General features: G+C 37.0%; 1 protein-coding gene across 3 annotated transcripts in view; it reads right to left on the minus strand.

Moving 5' to 3' along the window:
* The window catches only part of LOC121411232 (bone morphogenetic protein receptor type-2-like), a 47,638-nt gene extending 34,890 nt beyond the window's left edge, over nucleotides 1-12,748 (minus strand). Inside the window, exons 1-2 of one of the 3 annotated variants that reach the window (XM_041603834.1) lie at nucleotides 12,659-12,748; nucleotides 5,427-5,590 (exon numbers count right to left, since the gene is read on the minus strand). In XM_041603834.1, the coding sequence (XP_041459768.1) occupies nucleotides 5,427-5,463 (37 nt within the window). In that variant the 5' untranslated portion in view covers nucleotides 5,464-5,590; nucleotides 12,659-12,748. Of the gene's footprint in view, nucleotides 1-5,426; nucleotides 5,591-11,207; nucleotides 11,226-12,634 lie in introns of those variants that run through there. The other 2 variants (XM_041603835.1, XM_041603836.1) reach the window with 2 other exon arrangements.
* Between the last annotated feature and the right edge of the window lie 4,488 nt (nucleotides 12,749-17,236).

Here is a 17,236-nt window from a genome sequence, read left to right on the forward strand (position 1 = left end):
CAACTACGTCACTGACTGTGTTGTTCCCTTCATCATCATTCTCTTCATCTCAAAATCATCAATTTGAACATCCAAATCTAGATAAAATTATGGGTTTTCTTTTATTTCGGGATCGAAGTATTCAGTGACAATGAGGAGAAAACGTACCCTCACAGGTTTTGCATGCAAGTGGAGCTTCACGTGGGAGAGCCAATCACGCCTCTCGTACAGACAGTGACGTCATAAAAAATCCCCAATTTCGCGGACGTAATTCTGCGTGTTTGAAGCATTCAGGGAGAGAACTTTAAACTATCAATTAACTGAGTTTCATCGGTCTCCATGATAAATGATGTACACCATCGTGTTCTCCGTATTTTCTCCTTTATTTTGATATATGATTCTCCATTTTTACGATTTTCAATATATTTCTACTTTAACATCAAAATATAGATATAATAATTTGAAACAAATTTTTTATCGACTTTTCAAATCTGTCCATTTTTTTATACGCACTGTAGTACGGGGTTAAGCTTAGCCCACTTTCTTTTTACACAGCATTTTTGCAAAGTGGGTAACCCCACCTTTAGTACGGGATTATTTGGCCCTGCAAAAAAGCAGGGTTATCCCAGCAATTGCGGTGCTAAGAGCAATAGTACAGGGTTAAAATCGCTAGTGTAAAACGAAAGTGGGCTAAGCGCTCCCATTCATGCCCCACAACAGAGCCGGCCCTGTTGTCCAATCAGAGGTAAGCATACATGTAATGAATATTCATGAACAGCGAACACGGCGATGAGAAAAAGCCTGCGCCATAAGTCAGCGAGTTGGAATTCGTGTTTTAATACTTTCCTTATCGACATTTTGGATATGACCCGAATGACCACTCAGTGCGCTCGTGAGTATTCATGAGCTACATACCACTAGTCTGGGGTTAGCGAGTTTCCTTATCCGGGGTTAGCAATAACAATTTGGCATGTGTGAAAAGGAAAAAAATAGTACAGGGTTAAGGATAGTACGGGGTTAGCGATAGTCCGGGGCTAAGAAAATCCTGTGTAAAAAGGGTAATAGAAACCAAATTAAAAGAGCCTAGGTTCAGTTAAACTACATGTAAAGTTATCACGTTTACAAGGATTTCAGAAGGGAAAAATGAAAAACATGTCAGCGTGACCTTTTGACCTCAAAATCAAAAGGCGTCCTGGGATCCATGTTAGTATCATACACACCAAATTATATTGAGCCTAGGTTAAGTTAATAAATTGAAGTTATCGTGTTTACAAGGACTGCAGAAGGGCAAGATAAAAATAATGCACTGTGACCTTGAATTTTGACCTCTTGATCTCAAAATCGATAGGCTTCCTGGGATTCATGTTAGTATCATACACACCAAATTTTATGAGCCTTGGTTAAGTTAAAACTAAAGTTATCATGTTTACTAGGACCTCAGAAAGGTAACATATCAGTGTTATTTTTACCTTTGAGCTTTCGACCTCAATATCAATACATGTAGGCTCCCTGGGATCCATGCTAGTATCAATCACACCAAATTATATGAGCCTCAGTTAAGTTAAACTAAAGTTATCGCGTTTAGAAGGACTACAGAAGGTTAAGATGAAAACATGTCACTGTGACCTTGACATTTTGACCTCGCTCTAGCAGTCTTGCCTGCATTACACAGTTCGATATATCAGCAGTGCTTCCTTTGAAAACAGCTAATGAATAATTATTCTCAGAAGAAAACTCTAATATAATAGTAAAACATAATATCCATTGACCCCAAAATGACCTTGACCATGATCATGTGACCTAAGACATGTGCAAAACAACCATTTATACTTGATTTCCCTTATGTCGATGTTTCATGAGCTAGTTGTGATGCCAATTCAACACATACTCCCAACATGGCCAGAGTTCATTGACCTTAAATGACCATGATCTTGGCCATGTTCCTGAAACGTACACAGGGTATTCAGGGATACATTGCTGCTCTTACATGTATATGTACATTATGTCCAAGTTTCATGAACTAGATCCATCTACGTTATGATGACAATTCCACAATACCCCAACATTACCAAAGTTTGTTGACCCTAAATGACCTTTGACCTTGATCATGTGACCTGCATGTAAAACTAGTACAGGAAGTTCAAAGATACTGATTTCCAAGTTTCATGAACTAGATCCATAAAATTTCAAAGTTATGATGACAATTCTTCAAAGTCCCCCAATACGGCCAAAGTTCATTGACCCTACATGTAAGTGACCTTTGACCTTAAAAGAAAATGAAACCTTTGGAACAAGATAGTTTCTGTGAAAACAGATAAATCAAAGAAACAGATCAACGATAGTTTGAGAAAAATCAGACAAATAATGAGAAAGTTATGAGCATTTGAATATTGCAATCAGTAATGCTATGGAGATCCTCACATTGGCAATGCAACAAAGATGTGTGATGTCAATTGTGAACAACTCTCCCAATTACTTTAGTACATATTTCACTTAAACTGCCTCTTTCATCACATCTATCAGTAGATTGTGTATTCTTTCTATAGGCGGGCATGTAATACAAATTTAAATACATCATGGATAAAGTGTTTGTACATTGTAGATATCACCTATTAAGTAAAAGCAAAGAGACATTTTGGGGGCATTTTACAGTCCATTAAAGGGAAAGTTGTTCACATGTGACATCACACATCCTTGTCGCATTGCCAATGGGAGGATCTCCATAGCATTAGTGATTGCAATATTCAAATGCTCATAACTTTCTCATTATTTGTCTTATTTTTCTCAAACTTTCTTTGTTCTTATTCCTTGATTTTTCTGTTTCGACACAAGCCTATTTGTTCCAAAGGTTTCATTCCCCTTTAATCATGTGACCTGAAACTCAGGCAGAATTACCCTTACACATGTATGTCTAGGTTATATGAACTAGGTCCATATAATTTCTACATGTAAGTTATGATGACATTTCAAAAACTTAACCTTGGTTATGATTTCAATGTTGACGACACCGCCGTCGCCGTCGGAAAAGCGGTGCCTATAGTCTCGCTCTGTTATGCAGGCGAGACAAAAATAATGGACGGACAGACAGGCTGACGGACGGACACCGAGCGTGATACTATAATACGTCCCATCAAGGACGGGCGTATAAAAACTGAAAGATCCTGATCGATAATGACTGGTTGAGTAAAGGTTTAAAAAATTAAAATTATTCTTCATGTGGAAGTTTTTATAGGCCTGGAAAGGTAATCTAATTTCTTTACTTGCAACTTTTCAGAGTCAGGTGACACTGAATCTTTATCTACAAATATTTCACCAAAACATCAGTCTCCACTAAAGAAAATCACTGATGTGCAAAAAAAAGGTATGTCTCGAGCCTAATAATCAGTATTCAATTTTATTAAACATGGCAAAGCTGGATACAGATTTGTCAGTCTCTACTGCAGAGACAAGTTCAGGGCCCCATTTGATTAAAGTTACCGTTATGGACCTATCTTTGCGATGCAATGGAAAATTGCATGGAATCCTTGATTTTTTATTGGCTGGTGAGTGTTGGTGGATGGCTAAGTTACCATTCAAACTGCTGTGGTAACATTGCAAATCTGCCAATCAGAATCAAGGATTTCATGGATTGGATTTCAAAGTTACTATAAGGTTGCTTTTATGCAACATGGCCCAGGTCAGCTTTAGATTATTCAAGAGAAAACCAGTGGAACGCCTCTAGCTGTCTCGCCTGCATTACGCGATTCAATATACATGTAGCAGCAGTGATGACTTTGAAAGCAGCTATTGAATAATTATTCACAAAATAAAACATTCATCTGATAATAAAGTACTATGTCCATTGACCCAACATGACCTTTGACTATGATCATGTGATTTAGACATGTGCAAAACAATCATTCAACTATGTTTGATGAACTACAGACCTTCACGTTTATAATTTCGTGGAGCTCAATAAATCGCTCTCCTTATTTTTTTGAGGAGCTCAATTGAGCTCCTCAGAATCGCTCTCCATGAGGAGCTCTAATCAATTCATTACAATACATGTATGATAAATTGTAGATTTTTCTTAACATTGTATATGCAATAGCTGTGGAGCTATTATTAATCTGTGGTGAAACTAGGCCTGGGTCGCATCAATACGTTTACAAGATGTCGTACGCGCTCGTGCTAAAAAAAAAAAATTGAAAAAAAAAATTGCTAAAATTTCACATTTTACATCTTTAAATCCATGAATTGGCCTTCTTTTTTCCATAATTCCTTGAAATTACTTTGATTTAGTTGAAAACTATCAGAAAAATGAAGAATATTCACCTCTTTCCCGACTGTGATTTGAACTTACCTCGGTAAATATTGTAGTCCCACATGTAGACTTCCATGGTGTTGCCATGAAAATCTACATATGGGACTACATGGGACTGCAATATTTACCGAGTTTGAATTAAAATCAGAGTCGGGAAAGAGATGAATATTCTTCATTTTTCTGATATTTTTCAACTAAATCAAAGTAATTTCAAGGAATTATGAAAATAAAAGGCCATTTCATGGATTTAAAGATGTGAAATTTTGTCAATTTTTTTTTTTTAAGGAGCGCGATTTTTTGCTTTCATTTTTTTTAGGAGCGCGGTAGGAGCGCCGGCGCGATCGCGTTCCTCAAAATTGAAGGTCTGGAACTACATGTGTAGATCCATAATCTTTTCAAGTTCTGATAGCAATTCAACAAATACCCCCAAAATGGCCAGGTTCATTGACTTTAAATGACCTTTGATCTTGGTCATGTGACCTGAAACACACACAGGATATTCAGGAACACATGATTACTCTTATGACCAAGTTTCATGAACTAGGTCCATATACTTTCTAGGTTATGAGGACATTTAATCAATTTAACCTTGTTAAGATTTAAATATTGACGATGCCACCGCCGTCGCCACCATCGAAAAAGCGGCGCCTATAGTCTCGCTCTGCTATGCAGGCGAGACAAAAAAAAGAGGCAAAAAATGCACTACTCTCATCCATAGGCGGCGGAAGCGGGGGGGGGACGTGTCCCCCCCTAAATTTTATGTGGGGGGGACGGTCCCCCCTAAATTTTTTTTGATAACCTTTTTTTTTTTTTTTTTTGCAATTTTTTTTCCTGCGTCCCCCCTAAATTCACGTGGCCCCCCTGAAACGTGTGTTGTCCCCCCCTAAAATTTAGGTTGATGACCTTTTTTTTTTTTTTTTTTTTTTTTTTGCTTGTCAAAAATTTTTGGGGCGCTTTTCCCATTTTTTACATGTGTCCATCCCAAAATTTCAGGTGGACACCCCCTAAATTTATTGGCTTCCGCCGCCAATGCTCTCATCTCCAATTGCATGCACAGTACCTTTTTAAAAAATGTAGGCCTATACATTAAACACATAGATTTAAATAAAAATTTCATTATAAAATATTCTAAAAGAATGCTTACCAAATGCAATACTGCAGAGGAATATGAATGTCTTCATGTTGAAGTCTGTTGTACAAGCAATTGCAACTGCAACTTTTAAAACGATGAAACTGATCCCATTTTCTTTGCCAATGTCAAAATTGTTAAGCTACGTGTCTATCCATTTAGATTTTCTTTTTCTTTCCCTGCATACAAGAAAACAAATCAAAATAACATGAAGTGACAGAAGAGTCTTTTTAAATATCATGCTTAAAATTACATCATACATTCATAATAGTTACTGCATTACTAAAAGCATGCATTTAACATCAGAAAATCATTTCAATATGCCTCAAACTTTGCAACATCTTTCCAAAAAATGAAAGAGAATCTAGAAATTTGATGAAAAAGGCCATAACACAATTCCAAAGTCTTTATTTTCTTTGAAACAAAAAAAAATATGGCAAAAATAGCTGATCAGTGATGTAAATTTACCAAATTTTCTCACAGAAAACACATATAATATGATACCATTTTTACAAGCAAGTGACCAAAATATTTCACATGCAAAGAGGGGTATGAGGGGTATGATCAGAAGCTAATATCATAAAAAAAAAAATCTCAGCACAAATTTAACATGTGAGTGATAAGGCATGTGTACAATGTGTTTGGTGTGTCTGGTGGCAATTGACTGTGCTGGCTTGTGAATAAGTTTCAGGGATTCGATTTTAAGGCGAGCGAGAGCGATCGCGCGCTACATGCGCGCCTTAATCCATTTTTGGTAGCGTGATTAATAGCGCGCCTCACGATCGTTGACCTGCGCGGAAGTGCCTAAAGTCGCCCTCGAAATCACCGAAAATCATGCTTACTGCCGAGTGAATAACAACTCAATATGCTCGAGCTCCGCTTACCACTTAAAAATCGTCCAAAATCCAACACTCAAAGTGATGAATAATCCTTAAAAATAGCGAGTAGCGCAGTTTCAAATTCCGACGTTGCGTTATTTTTTCTGTACCACATATTTCCATACACATGGTACCAAGTACAGAAAAAAATCAATGCAACGGTCGGGAAACAGTTGCATGTATAGGGGTCAATTATGACTACCACCATGTGCAATTTCGAATGCACATGTTTCCCCTACAGATATCACGATTCTGTGAACAAATAATTCGAATTATGCAGGAAATAAATCCCTGAGACTTGTAACCTAGCTAGCATTGGTGAGTTGTCATTCGGCTTTGCTTTTCAAAACGGCTTATTAACTTCCAAAATAAGTTACCTTTTTTATTAATTATAACTAAAAAATCATTTATTTTCTTTTTCTAGGGGATGAGGTATTATATCAGACAATAAATCATCAAACAAAGCTCCATCTATTTTACAAGGCTGGCGGCAGGCTCAAGCATTGGCGCTTTTACTAGCTAGCCAGTTAGAGCTCTGTCTCTGCCAGAGCTCTGGGGGACAATTCACTCAGTAAAGGCCTCAATGATGGTGATTTTCTGTTTCAGACAGAGTTTACATTTCATGAATATTATTCAAAACTGCCAATAAAGTTTGATGATTTCTTCATTGTCATGTATATTTAAGTTCTTAATGAATACATTCTCACCGAATTTAGACTCCCCAATAGAGAAATGAAATTTTCATGGAGATCTGCGTTCAGGAAAAGTTAGGGAATGTGGGCCTTTATTACATGTACATGGCTGAGGACAGGGTATTGTACTGGAATAGATGGAGTAGAAATTAGATATTGAATTCATTTATATCCAAGTCCAACTCACAGTCACACACACACGCACTCACCCACACACACCCACATCCACCCACATCCAAGATTCTAAGCATGAAAAATAACTTTAAAAATCATACAATATTGAACAAAAAGTAATAATTCATTAATAAGTGAACAGGTATTCCTTAAAATACAAAAAAGTAGCATTTAAAAAGAGCCCCCGAAATGCAAAAAGTAGCCCCCGAAATTTGCCAAAAAAAATTTAAAATAGAGCCCCTGAAAAAAAAAAATTGTTAGTGACTTAACTTTAAGCCAAAGTCGAAACCTTACTCAAACAGGTTTTGATAACACACAATCTAATTACAAAACGTTGTAAAACAATTACAAATACTTCCTTTGGTTGTTGATTGTAACTTTATAGTACATACATACATTTCCTCCATCTGTTTTGTTAATTGGACAAAAAGCTCCCCTTGTATGTTGAAGAAAAGCTTTTTGCAGTGCTCCTCTACCGCTCTCCTTAAAAAATCTAGGAGAGCTATTTATTGCTCCCCTCATAATTATAAAACTGAGTCCCTGAAGTTTGCCATAGTGATTGGATTTGTCGAATGGAGCTTGAGCTGGAGTGAGGTACCACTACTACCCTGTCAAATTCTAGGCATGGTACCTGTAGAGGCGTACGGCCAAGTCTCCCATGTGGGAGTTCATCTTTAATATAAGAGACTTTTGCACAGAATTTGGGTAGGTCTATCCGATTTCAGAGAAAGTCTTTTCCAAGACCAATTTAATTTGTTTACATTTGCTGCAAAATGATTAGCTTGCAGCAAATGGAAATGAGATAAGCAGATTCCTCATGAAACATGTGAAAAATGAACCCTTTTCACCGTCTACTTTTTAAAATTCATCGTCTACTTTTTTCATAACTTAATTAAGGAATTTTGTTGTCATCCACACACAAAACAAATGGGCTTCTGACCTCAGTGAGACAAAATTTTGGGTGGAAAAAATTACATTCTTGTTGGTGTTGTTTCTTTTGTCCCATAATATTGGCTGTGCACCTCTTCAGGTTACGGTAAAGTCTAATAAAAAAACATGTATTGTATGTATTGCATAAAACTTTTGTCCTTCCACATCTCATATATTGTACTGTGTTTTGGAATCTATGCTTTGTAACTGATGATCGTAAAATTGAGGCAGTGCAGAGGAGAGGTACAAAAATGGTTCCTGGTATGTCTTCTCTAGCCTACACTGAAAGATTGAAAAAGATTCAACTCTTCTCTCTTACTACTGCCGTGAATGGGCTTATATGATTTGGTTTACAAGAATGGCTTAGACATTCTTGCTCCAGATTACTTTTTCGAAAGGTCCCATTATAATACAACCCATGGTCACTCTTTGAAACTTTTTAGCACACATCAGAAACTTAATGTTAGAGGTAGTTACTTCAGCATACGTATTATTACTTCATGGAATGCCTTGCCGGAATCACTAATATCTGCACGTAATCTTGTCTCTGTCAAAACTGGCATGGATAAACTCTGGCAAAGCAAACAGTTCTATGTACCAAGACGACATCCACGTACACACGCATCATGCATCAGTTTGCAATTTGTTAACCATTATGACTTCGTCGACGACCGGGAGATCTACAGGATTATCTAACTCCCGTATACATGTACCAGATGATGATGATAATGATGAAAAGCGACCTAACATTATTTAAGAAAGTAACATGCTGTACCATATATTTCTTATAACGTTGGCGAAGAACAATAAGAAACAAGATGATGACGTAAACATCACGGCAAGTTTCCCCCATCTTGTATTCATTAATCAGTATTCATAACAAATCAGTGTTTAAAAACTAAAGAAAAGGTAAATAATCAGTTTTTAGAGCACTCTTCAAATTTGTTTTTCTCCATTCACTTTGTACACAAATCTCCCCATTGACATTGTGTGTAAATGTCCCATACGTAACATTATGTTCCATATGTAACAATTTTTTAATTAACTTTTAATTAAAAAGTAAACTCTATTTTTGAAACTTTTTGTTGTATAACATTTTCATAATAAATTAGAACTTGTTCCCAGAGATGCAACAATACAAGAATTGTATTATGAGAAATAACTTTAAAAAACATCCTCAAAATGTTACGTATGGGACATTCCATCCTTGGACAGACAAGACCTAATTTGCATAATTAATTAGATGACACCACTTTTTTCTGCCAAAAGTAATAAGATGTAAGGGGGTCCATGTCCCACCTATGACTAAATCTCAGAAGTTTTGTTTTCATTTTCTATGAGTTTTTATAATTGTCCCATACGTAACGCCCATTTTACTGATTATGCAAATTAGGTGCCCCAAATTAACATAAATATGCATATTATCAAATTTTTCTTAATGAAATTTTAAAATTCAACATTTGGGCTTTCTTACCCCACCAAAGATAACTTCTTAAATCAAAGATGAAATTTTGCCTTCCAGGGTGACCTTTTCTTGGACTTGCCCATTTATATTGTATTAAAAAAAATTCATAGTCTAAAAAAAATTGTGGGCATTCGTTCAAGATGATATAATGTCATTTAGAATTACAAAAAAAAACTAGATTTTAATTCGTCATACGGACGAATTAGGTGGTCTGTCTTTATTCTCGCCATCATGATTACTATGACTATGTTCATGTAGATTAATATGATCTTCATGATGACAACGGAATGCTCATTATGGATGGAATACTTGTGGAAGACGGGAGATGATAAGCACTGTGAAAAGGGTCTCTTTGATGTATGACAATACATGTGATATGAAAAAAGTAATTATAATCTGTTCTATCTTGCTAAATTTTAACTTTTATACCATTAAATCATCATAAAGGATCATGTACGAGGTGGTAAAAAGAAAAAAAAATCATCTTGTCTACCCCAGGACTCGAACCTCCGCCCTCGAGAAAGCAAGTCAAATGCGTTATCCATTGAGCCACGATATTCCCCATAGAGATTACACGTAAGCAATTTTGAGAATTACAAGTCCAATTTTGCAAGCGAAATACGGGCATGATCCCGGCATCTGATCAAAAAATGGAGGGCACATTTCCAAAAGCTTAGAATCTCAGCTACAACATACTAAAAGCTCAGGGAAAACTGACAAGAAGCAATGGAGATATGGCTCACGAAATAGAGGAATGTCGAATCTAGTTTTGACAAAAAGTCATTTCCCATAGACATTACACACAAAATAAGGAAAAATGACATGCCTCTTTTCATCGCTGTTTTACGCAATGATGCATTTCTCAAAACAAAAATTCATGACAACTGAGGAGAAAGAGTACATTCTGAAATAATACATATCAAAATCTGGGCGAAAAACGATCTATATTCGAGAAGTTACAACCAAATTTGCATAAATTTGATGACGTCATTTTTGAAAAAATGAAATTTTTAGTTTAGGCGCCATTGTGGGAGATCCTATAAATGACATGAAATTCAATGAAATTGATCAAGTCCATTTTGAGATATCTTGGCGACAAGAAAATCCGTAAAAATAAATAAATAAAAATAAAAATTTTGACGAAATTAAGAGGTGATCTGTCAAAGACAGACCACCTAATAAAAATCTATAAACCTGGTCACCCAAATTGGAAGAAATGATTACACATGTAGGCTCGCACTAAAAGTAACACACTACTGTCGGTGAATGGGGATGTCAGAAATTGTTGAACAAATCCCCAGAAATGACGGTTATTCCTGTCTAGGTATTCTGCAGTTGTTTTGATCCATTTATCATCATCATCATCATCAAAATATTATTTTACCTTTGCAACATCAAACAGGATTGCATATATTGCTACAATGTATAGTCACTTATTGTATTACCGGACACTATCATATTTCCGGACGCGCATATTACGGCGTACGAAATCAATTTCATACTGTAAGACTTCCGCAGTTCAATTTCATAGATCAATTCAAAGAACAAGATTGCAAAATCAAGGCGGAAAAAATCCAGCGTTTTCTAAAATGACAGAAAATATCATATGACATAGTTTTTTATCCCAGTTGATCTATTTTCTGATGGAAATACGGACCTGATTTGCTGAATTTCAATCTTGTCCGCTCCATCGATCAGATCGTCGACGGCTCGTTCTCAAGGTACCCGGTACCCCGGCCGTGCGCGAGGTTTACCGTGATAGAGAGCCGTCGACAATCGACAGCGCATCGATAGAACTTGATGACTGAGGGTCACGATATGAACGAGCATTAATACTGGAAAGTGCCATATCGTACGTGCAATTAAAACAAAAAATGAAATTAGTTAGCAAACACAAATTTATTATGATGGGGGACCTAAAGCTAGGCACTTTGTTTTCAAACAATAAAAACTGTCCCAATTTTAATATTTCAACAAATTATATTTCACTAATTTGTGGCAAACATCCTAAAGATCATTAGCCAAGTAGAAAATATCACAAAACTCACTAATACGAAAATCCCGTCGTGTTCTTCGAACACCTCTTGATTTCGCCGCCCGATGTAGAAGGGGTCCTAAAGCTACACACTCGATTTATCATGCAAAAAATAGTATTTCCTGTGCCTCAATTTCTAAAATATATTCAAATTATTATAGGATAAAATGAAATTAAAGCGAATATAACTCCAAACTTCCTGAAAGTTGTTGGTTTTCTCTGCATTTAGAGATTTACTGCAGCCTCTGTAGAAAAAAATTAATAGGAATTGTTCATCACTCTGCAGTCACAGTTCCACACACAGAGTGCGCATTTGCCATTGAAAACTGCATGCGCGATGAGTGGTGCGTAGCTTTAGGACCCCCTACCATACACTCATTCAATGAACAAGGTTATAATATATGCTACCATACAAAGTCAAGATCTGCTCAGAATCGATATAACAAACATGTATAAGAAAGCAAACAAAAACTTTACTCATGATAAAATCACACCAATTCTTTTTTTACATTATTATAATCAAGAATATTTTTACCCGTCCAGAATTATGATGTAATTGTCACGCACGAAAATAATTGTTTTTCGCGGGGGTAAGCGGCAAGTGCAGTGCAGTACAAAGAAAACGGTTGGAAAATAAGCCTAATAATATTATAATTTCATCATATTCATAATTTTCAGAGTATTTGGAATAGCAAGTGATTGTATTTCCTCTAGTTGTCGTTCTTAAAGCACTGAAATAAAAGTGTCCGGCAATAGCCTAGCCCTAGGTCTAGGATACACTGCCATAGGTACATGTAGTACGTGGGCGAAACCGAGGCTCGGCGCTTGCGCTGGCCCGTCTTGCTGCCTGGCCGGCCGGCCTGGCACACCCATGATTCCAGGTTCGCTCCGTGAATAAAAATTCACGGAGTGAACCATTTCTTGTTCTTAAGCCTCAAGTTCAGGTAGCCTTCGGCTGCCTTCAGTGTTCATAGATGCAGACAATAATTGTATTGAATTTAAATCAATCGAGATCAACAAAAAAATAATCAGAGGTGTCAGTCACTTACTGAAATACAGAGTTGGTTTCTTACCTTGCGAAGGTTCAAGACATGCAATCTCTGGGGTTGATAGGTATTGGCGAAGAAGACGCCATTGATATTGTCACGCATAGAGCATTTAGTTGATGAGCTCGCTCTTTGGGTTGCCAACCAGTAATAGGGAAGATTAAATTTAGATGATATCAATATGAATATTGATTTTTATATTAATTGGTTACAAAATAATATAGTATACATTAAAATATTTTATTATAGTAACATATATATTTTTAAATAGGGTATACAGCTTTAATATACCTACTTATTCAATCATCCTGTAATAAAATATTTTTTGTCGCCAGACTGGCTACCTTGTCGCATCTCGTTACAAATATACGAGTACGCGTCACTAAATAGTTCGTAAATGTCCTCACAATGGAACCCTATCATCTCTTTTAGATCCTAAATTAAGGAAAACATAATCTTTTTCAATTATTTAAATGGGGATTTACGGATACAAATTCTAAATAGTACCCCAAATTATCTACATGACCCAGCCCTAACGATATCAGCCAGCGCATTGATATAACAGTTGTAAGCCCCTGATGTAGTCTGCTACAGTCAATTCAATGTCGGTGGGGTCTTATCGAATACGATTGAGGTCATGGTCAGAATGGTCAGAATCTCCCACATAAAATGTTGAAAGATATTGACCCAGGGACGGATCCAATATTTTTTGTACATTCACCCCCCCCCCCATCTATAGATACTAGAAACAAACACATTGAAGAAGGGTCCGAAAAGAGCAAAATCAAATAAGCATGGCCCGCGGTGGAAAGAACTTGGAATTAAAACGAAGAAGGAGGAGGAGGAGGATCGACCGAGGAGATCCAATCAAGGATGAAAAGGTGGTGGAAATGATAAGGATTGGGCAAGGTAGAACCCCCCCCCCCCGGTGCACATCTTGCAATAGGGAGTATGTGGCATACAGTGTAAAGTTCGGAAAATCAGCTTTAGAAAGCAGAAGAAGGGGTATAAATTTCGTTTTTCTTCATTCAGACGGCAACGCCGCACGTAAGTCAGAACTCGATCTCTGCCTCGATCAGTGGGAGGGTGTGACCGGTGCACCCCCCCCCCATCCTATGCCCTTGTCTATATACTAACTGATGATTATAATGTCTTTTTTCAACTATATAGAATAGAATAGAATAAATCAGTTTATGTGCGCTTCGCATTTCCCTATTTTTTTTGTGAGATATGCATCCTGGACCCCCAAACAAATCCGTATCGACTATACATGAATCAACATAATATTTTTGCTCAAATTATATATAAGGATTTAATGTTCATGAATTCAAATTGTGCCTGATTATGTCCCTTTTTAGATCAGTAGACCAAAAATTGGAAGCTTGTGCTTCGCGCTCAGATGGTTACAGATTGTATTTCAGCATATCAAGCCAAGTTTCAGCTCGCACTATATTGTTTCTGCTTACTTATCCTGTCCATGAATTCGAACGGAGCTTCAAATGCCCCCGGCCAGTCTAGAGTACGCAGGTTAAAAAAAATAAATAAATAAAAATTAGCTCTCATTATAATATTTTTTTGTAAATTCCACTTCCATTGTTGTTTGTTGTTAGTGCTTCTAGATCATGTAAGTCTTCTGAACAATAATCTGAAATCTCATAATTTACTGAATCACCCCAGCAACAAATGGAGTTAAACAATTGCGAAAATGAGACAAGTTAAGGGAACACTTTTTACTTCAGTTGCATCCAATTTTGGAATTCTCTTCCTAATCAAGTTAGGCTGTTAAAATTTTTCGTCACTTTGAGGGTGCATTAAAAAAATACCTTGTATTATCTACTCGAGAACAGTGCAACATTACAGTAGAAAGCATACATTTTGTACAGTTGTTTTTGCATTAAAAATCCATTCTTGTTTGAGAGTAGATTATAATTGCCTGCTTCAGGTTTTTGCAAATAATTCAATATGTAATTTTTACTATTTTTGTCGTAAAGTTAATACATCTTGTTTTTACAATAGCGTTTTATATTATATGCCCTTCGGCTTTGCATGGGTTATCCTGCAATGTCAACGGGTACTATTCCTACTTATTATATCTTAATGTCCTGTGATATCTTTAACTAATAAAATCAATGAATCAGTCTCTAGGCATATATCCCTAGAAAATAATTGTAAACATGACATGCTTATTGAGTGTTTGTAATACCGACACTCTATAAAGCATGTCATGTTTACAATATTTTTTTGTGCTAAATCACTCTCAACATTAGCATCAATGTCTACTAAGAAAACAAAAACCGCAAAGCGCGAGCAGAAATGTGTAATATATAAAAACTGACCTGAAAACAGGAAAAGAGACGTGTTTAGGACTGTTTGCTGTGAGAAAAATACACATCTCACCAACAAATGCGAGCTGAAAATGTTTGATGTTCTGACCTAGCTATATATAAACCCTTTTTGCACCAGTGATCAGAATGATGCGAGCGAGAAGCGCGAGCCTAAAATATGTCGTACTGATTTGAAAACATGAAACAGAAACCTGTTTATGATTGTTTGCAGGGACTCGAGTAAGAAAGGCCTACATATCTCACCAATTCACTAAATTATGCGTGCGCGAAGCGCACTTCATGAACTGTCACATCCGACATTTTCAGCACTATACTATGAGATTTCAGATCATTGTTTGCAGGGACTCGAGTAAGATAGACCTACATATTTCTCCAATTAACCAAACAATGCGTGCGCGAAGCGCACTTCATGAAATGTCACATCCCATGATGAAATTTTTAGCATCTTAAGCTGAATTACTTTTTACTTTTACATGCAGACTAACGTACCAAGCAACATTATCATGTACATTATGAAAGATTTCTGCATAAATGAGACAGAAAATCATGTACAACTCTTGAACGCACACACAGGTCACGGAGTGACCCTGAGTGCAAACAGCTGACTGTGTTACAACTTACAGGTGATACATTTTCACAATAGGGGTGATCAAACTCACTGGAGGGACTTTAATACACTTGTATAAAGAAATGTGTACTACAGTACTCCTGTTGAATGCTCTGATGAAAATTATATGAGTTTCATATTCATTTGAACGGGAGGACAAGATTATTGTATATATCGAGTGCATTACGCATAAATCATACTACCATTGCGACCCCTGCCTGGCCGATGGTTCAGGCATGACGATCCTGAGTGACGTCACCGATAGAGACCTCAAATGCCAGGAGAGCCTATTCGACAACTAACTTCATCTAAAAAACACGTAGTGAAGATAACATCCAATGGGAAAATGGCTTTCATTTTCATGAAATATACATTCCATTCTTCAATAAATCTTTCACCCCGTCGTTAACTGCCCATTCATTCTCGAGCAATAAGGGAATGAATACAGAGTGTCTCAAAGTTTGTGTGAAAAAAGGTGCATTTTCCATAGAACTTCTGCCAAAAAGCAATGCGTAAGGGAAAGATTAGCCCCAAAACACGAATAGATGAGTTAATCAAATGGGATGAATCATGAAAATCAGTGAAATATAGTTTCTCCTGTACTCATTTCTGAATACTCCGACTTGATACGATTAATTTTTCCCCCTCTTCATCAACTTTTAAGAAAAAGGGTGCATATTTTCATAAAAATATCATGTGTTATATCGACGGACGCCCGTGCGTACGAGCATGAGGAAGTCAAATGTCTTGTATTTTTCATAATGTAGGCCTATTCATAAATTCATAAAATGAAAGAGAGATAAGAAGTTCAGTTTGCAGTGGCTCATGAGGACACTTAAGCATATCTCCAGGGGTGGCGATCCTGGGGGAGGGGGCACAGCTAGTGCTTCCCCCACTTTTTGAAGCACTGAAAAAGTGCCCTTTTTACGCAAGAAAAATGCCCCCTCAGCACGAACTGTGCCCCTTTCATCGGAAGAGGTCCTTACGTGCTACCAAGTGCCCTTTCTCGATATAGGTGCCATTCCCCGCCGCCAATAAAAATATCACGGGCGATGATTTTGTGCCCTTTTTACCTGAGAAGGACTCGTTTAATGGACGTGCTAGTGTAATTGCCATCACATTCTTTTGTATCAGTGCTAATTTTACCCCCAAAAATCCGCCTCACTGCGTGTTCTGTGCCCCTTTCACCTGAGAGGGACCTAATGTGTGAGCAAGTGCCCCTTGCCTTCTTTGTAAGTGCCCTTTCTAGAATCAGTGCCCATAATAATAATAATAATTAAAAAATGCATAATGCCTTGAAAACGGATGTTTAGCCCCATTTATTTATAGGGATCATTTTTATTCCACGCGTACCAGCAAGACTAATTAAAGCACGAATCTTCATTTTCATCCACAATGGCCTCAAAGTATTTGTATTTTCCAATAATTTCCCTTCTTAATTCAGTGATTTTCTTCCTCATGTTTGATCTTCTTCTTTCTTTATTATTTTTTTGCCGCCTCCGCCCTACCCCCCCCCCCCCCCACTGCTGGCTAGCGACCGACGGGTTTCCATTCTCAGTCGTTCTCTGATTGGTCAATTAAGGCAGTGCAGTGTCTGTGTGTTCTGTGTGTGTATGTGTGATGCGAAGCGTGCAGTACATGTGTTCACTGGAC

This window comes from Lytechinus variegatus, chromosome 3 (genome assembly GCF_018143015.1).
Source record: "Lytechinus variegatus isolate NC3 chromosome 3, Lvar_3.0, whole genome shotgun sequence".
NCBI classification, from domain to species: Eukaryota; Metazoa; Echinodermata; class Echinoidea; order Temnopleuroida; family Toxopneustidae; genus Lytechinus; species Lytechinus variegatus.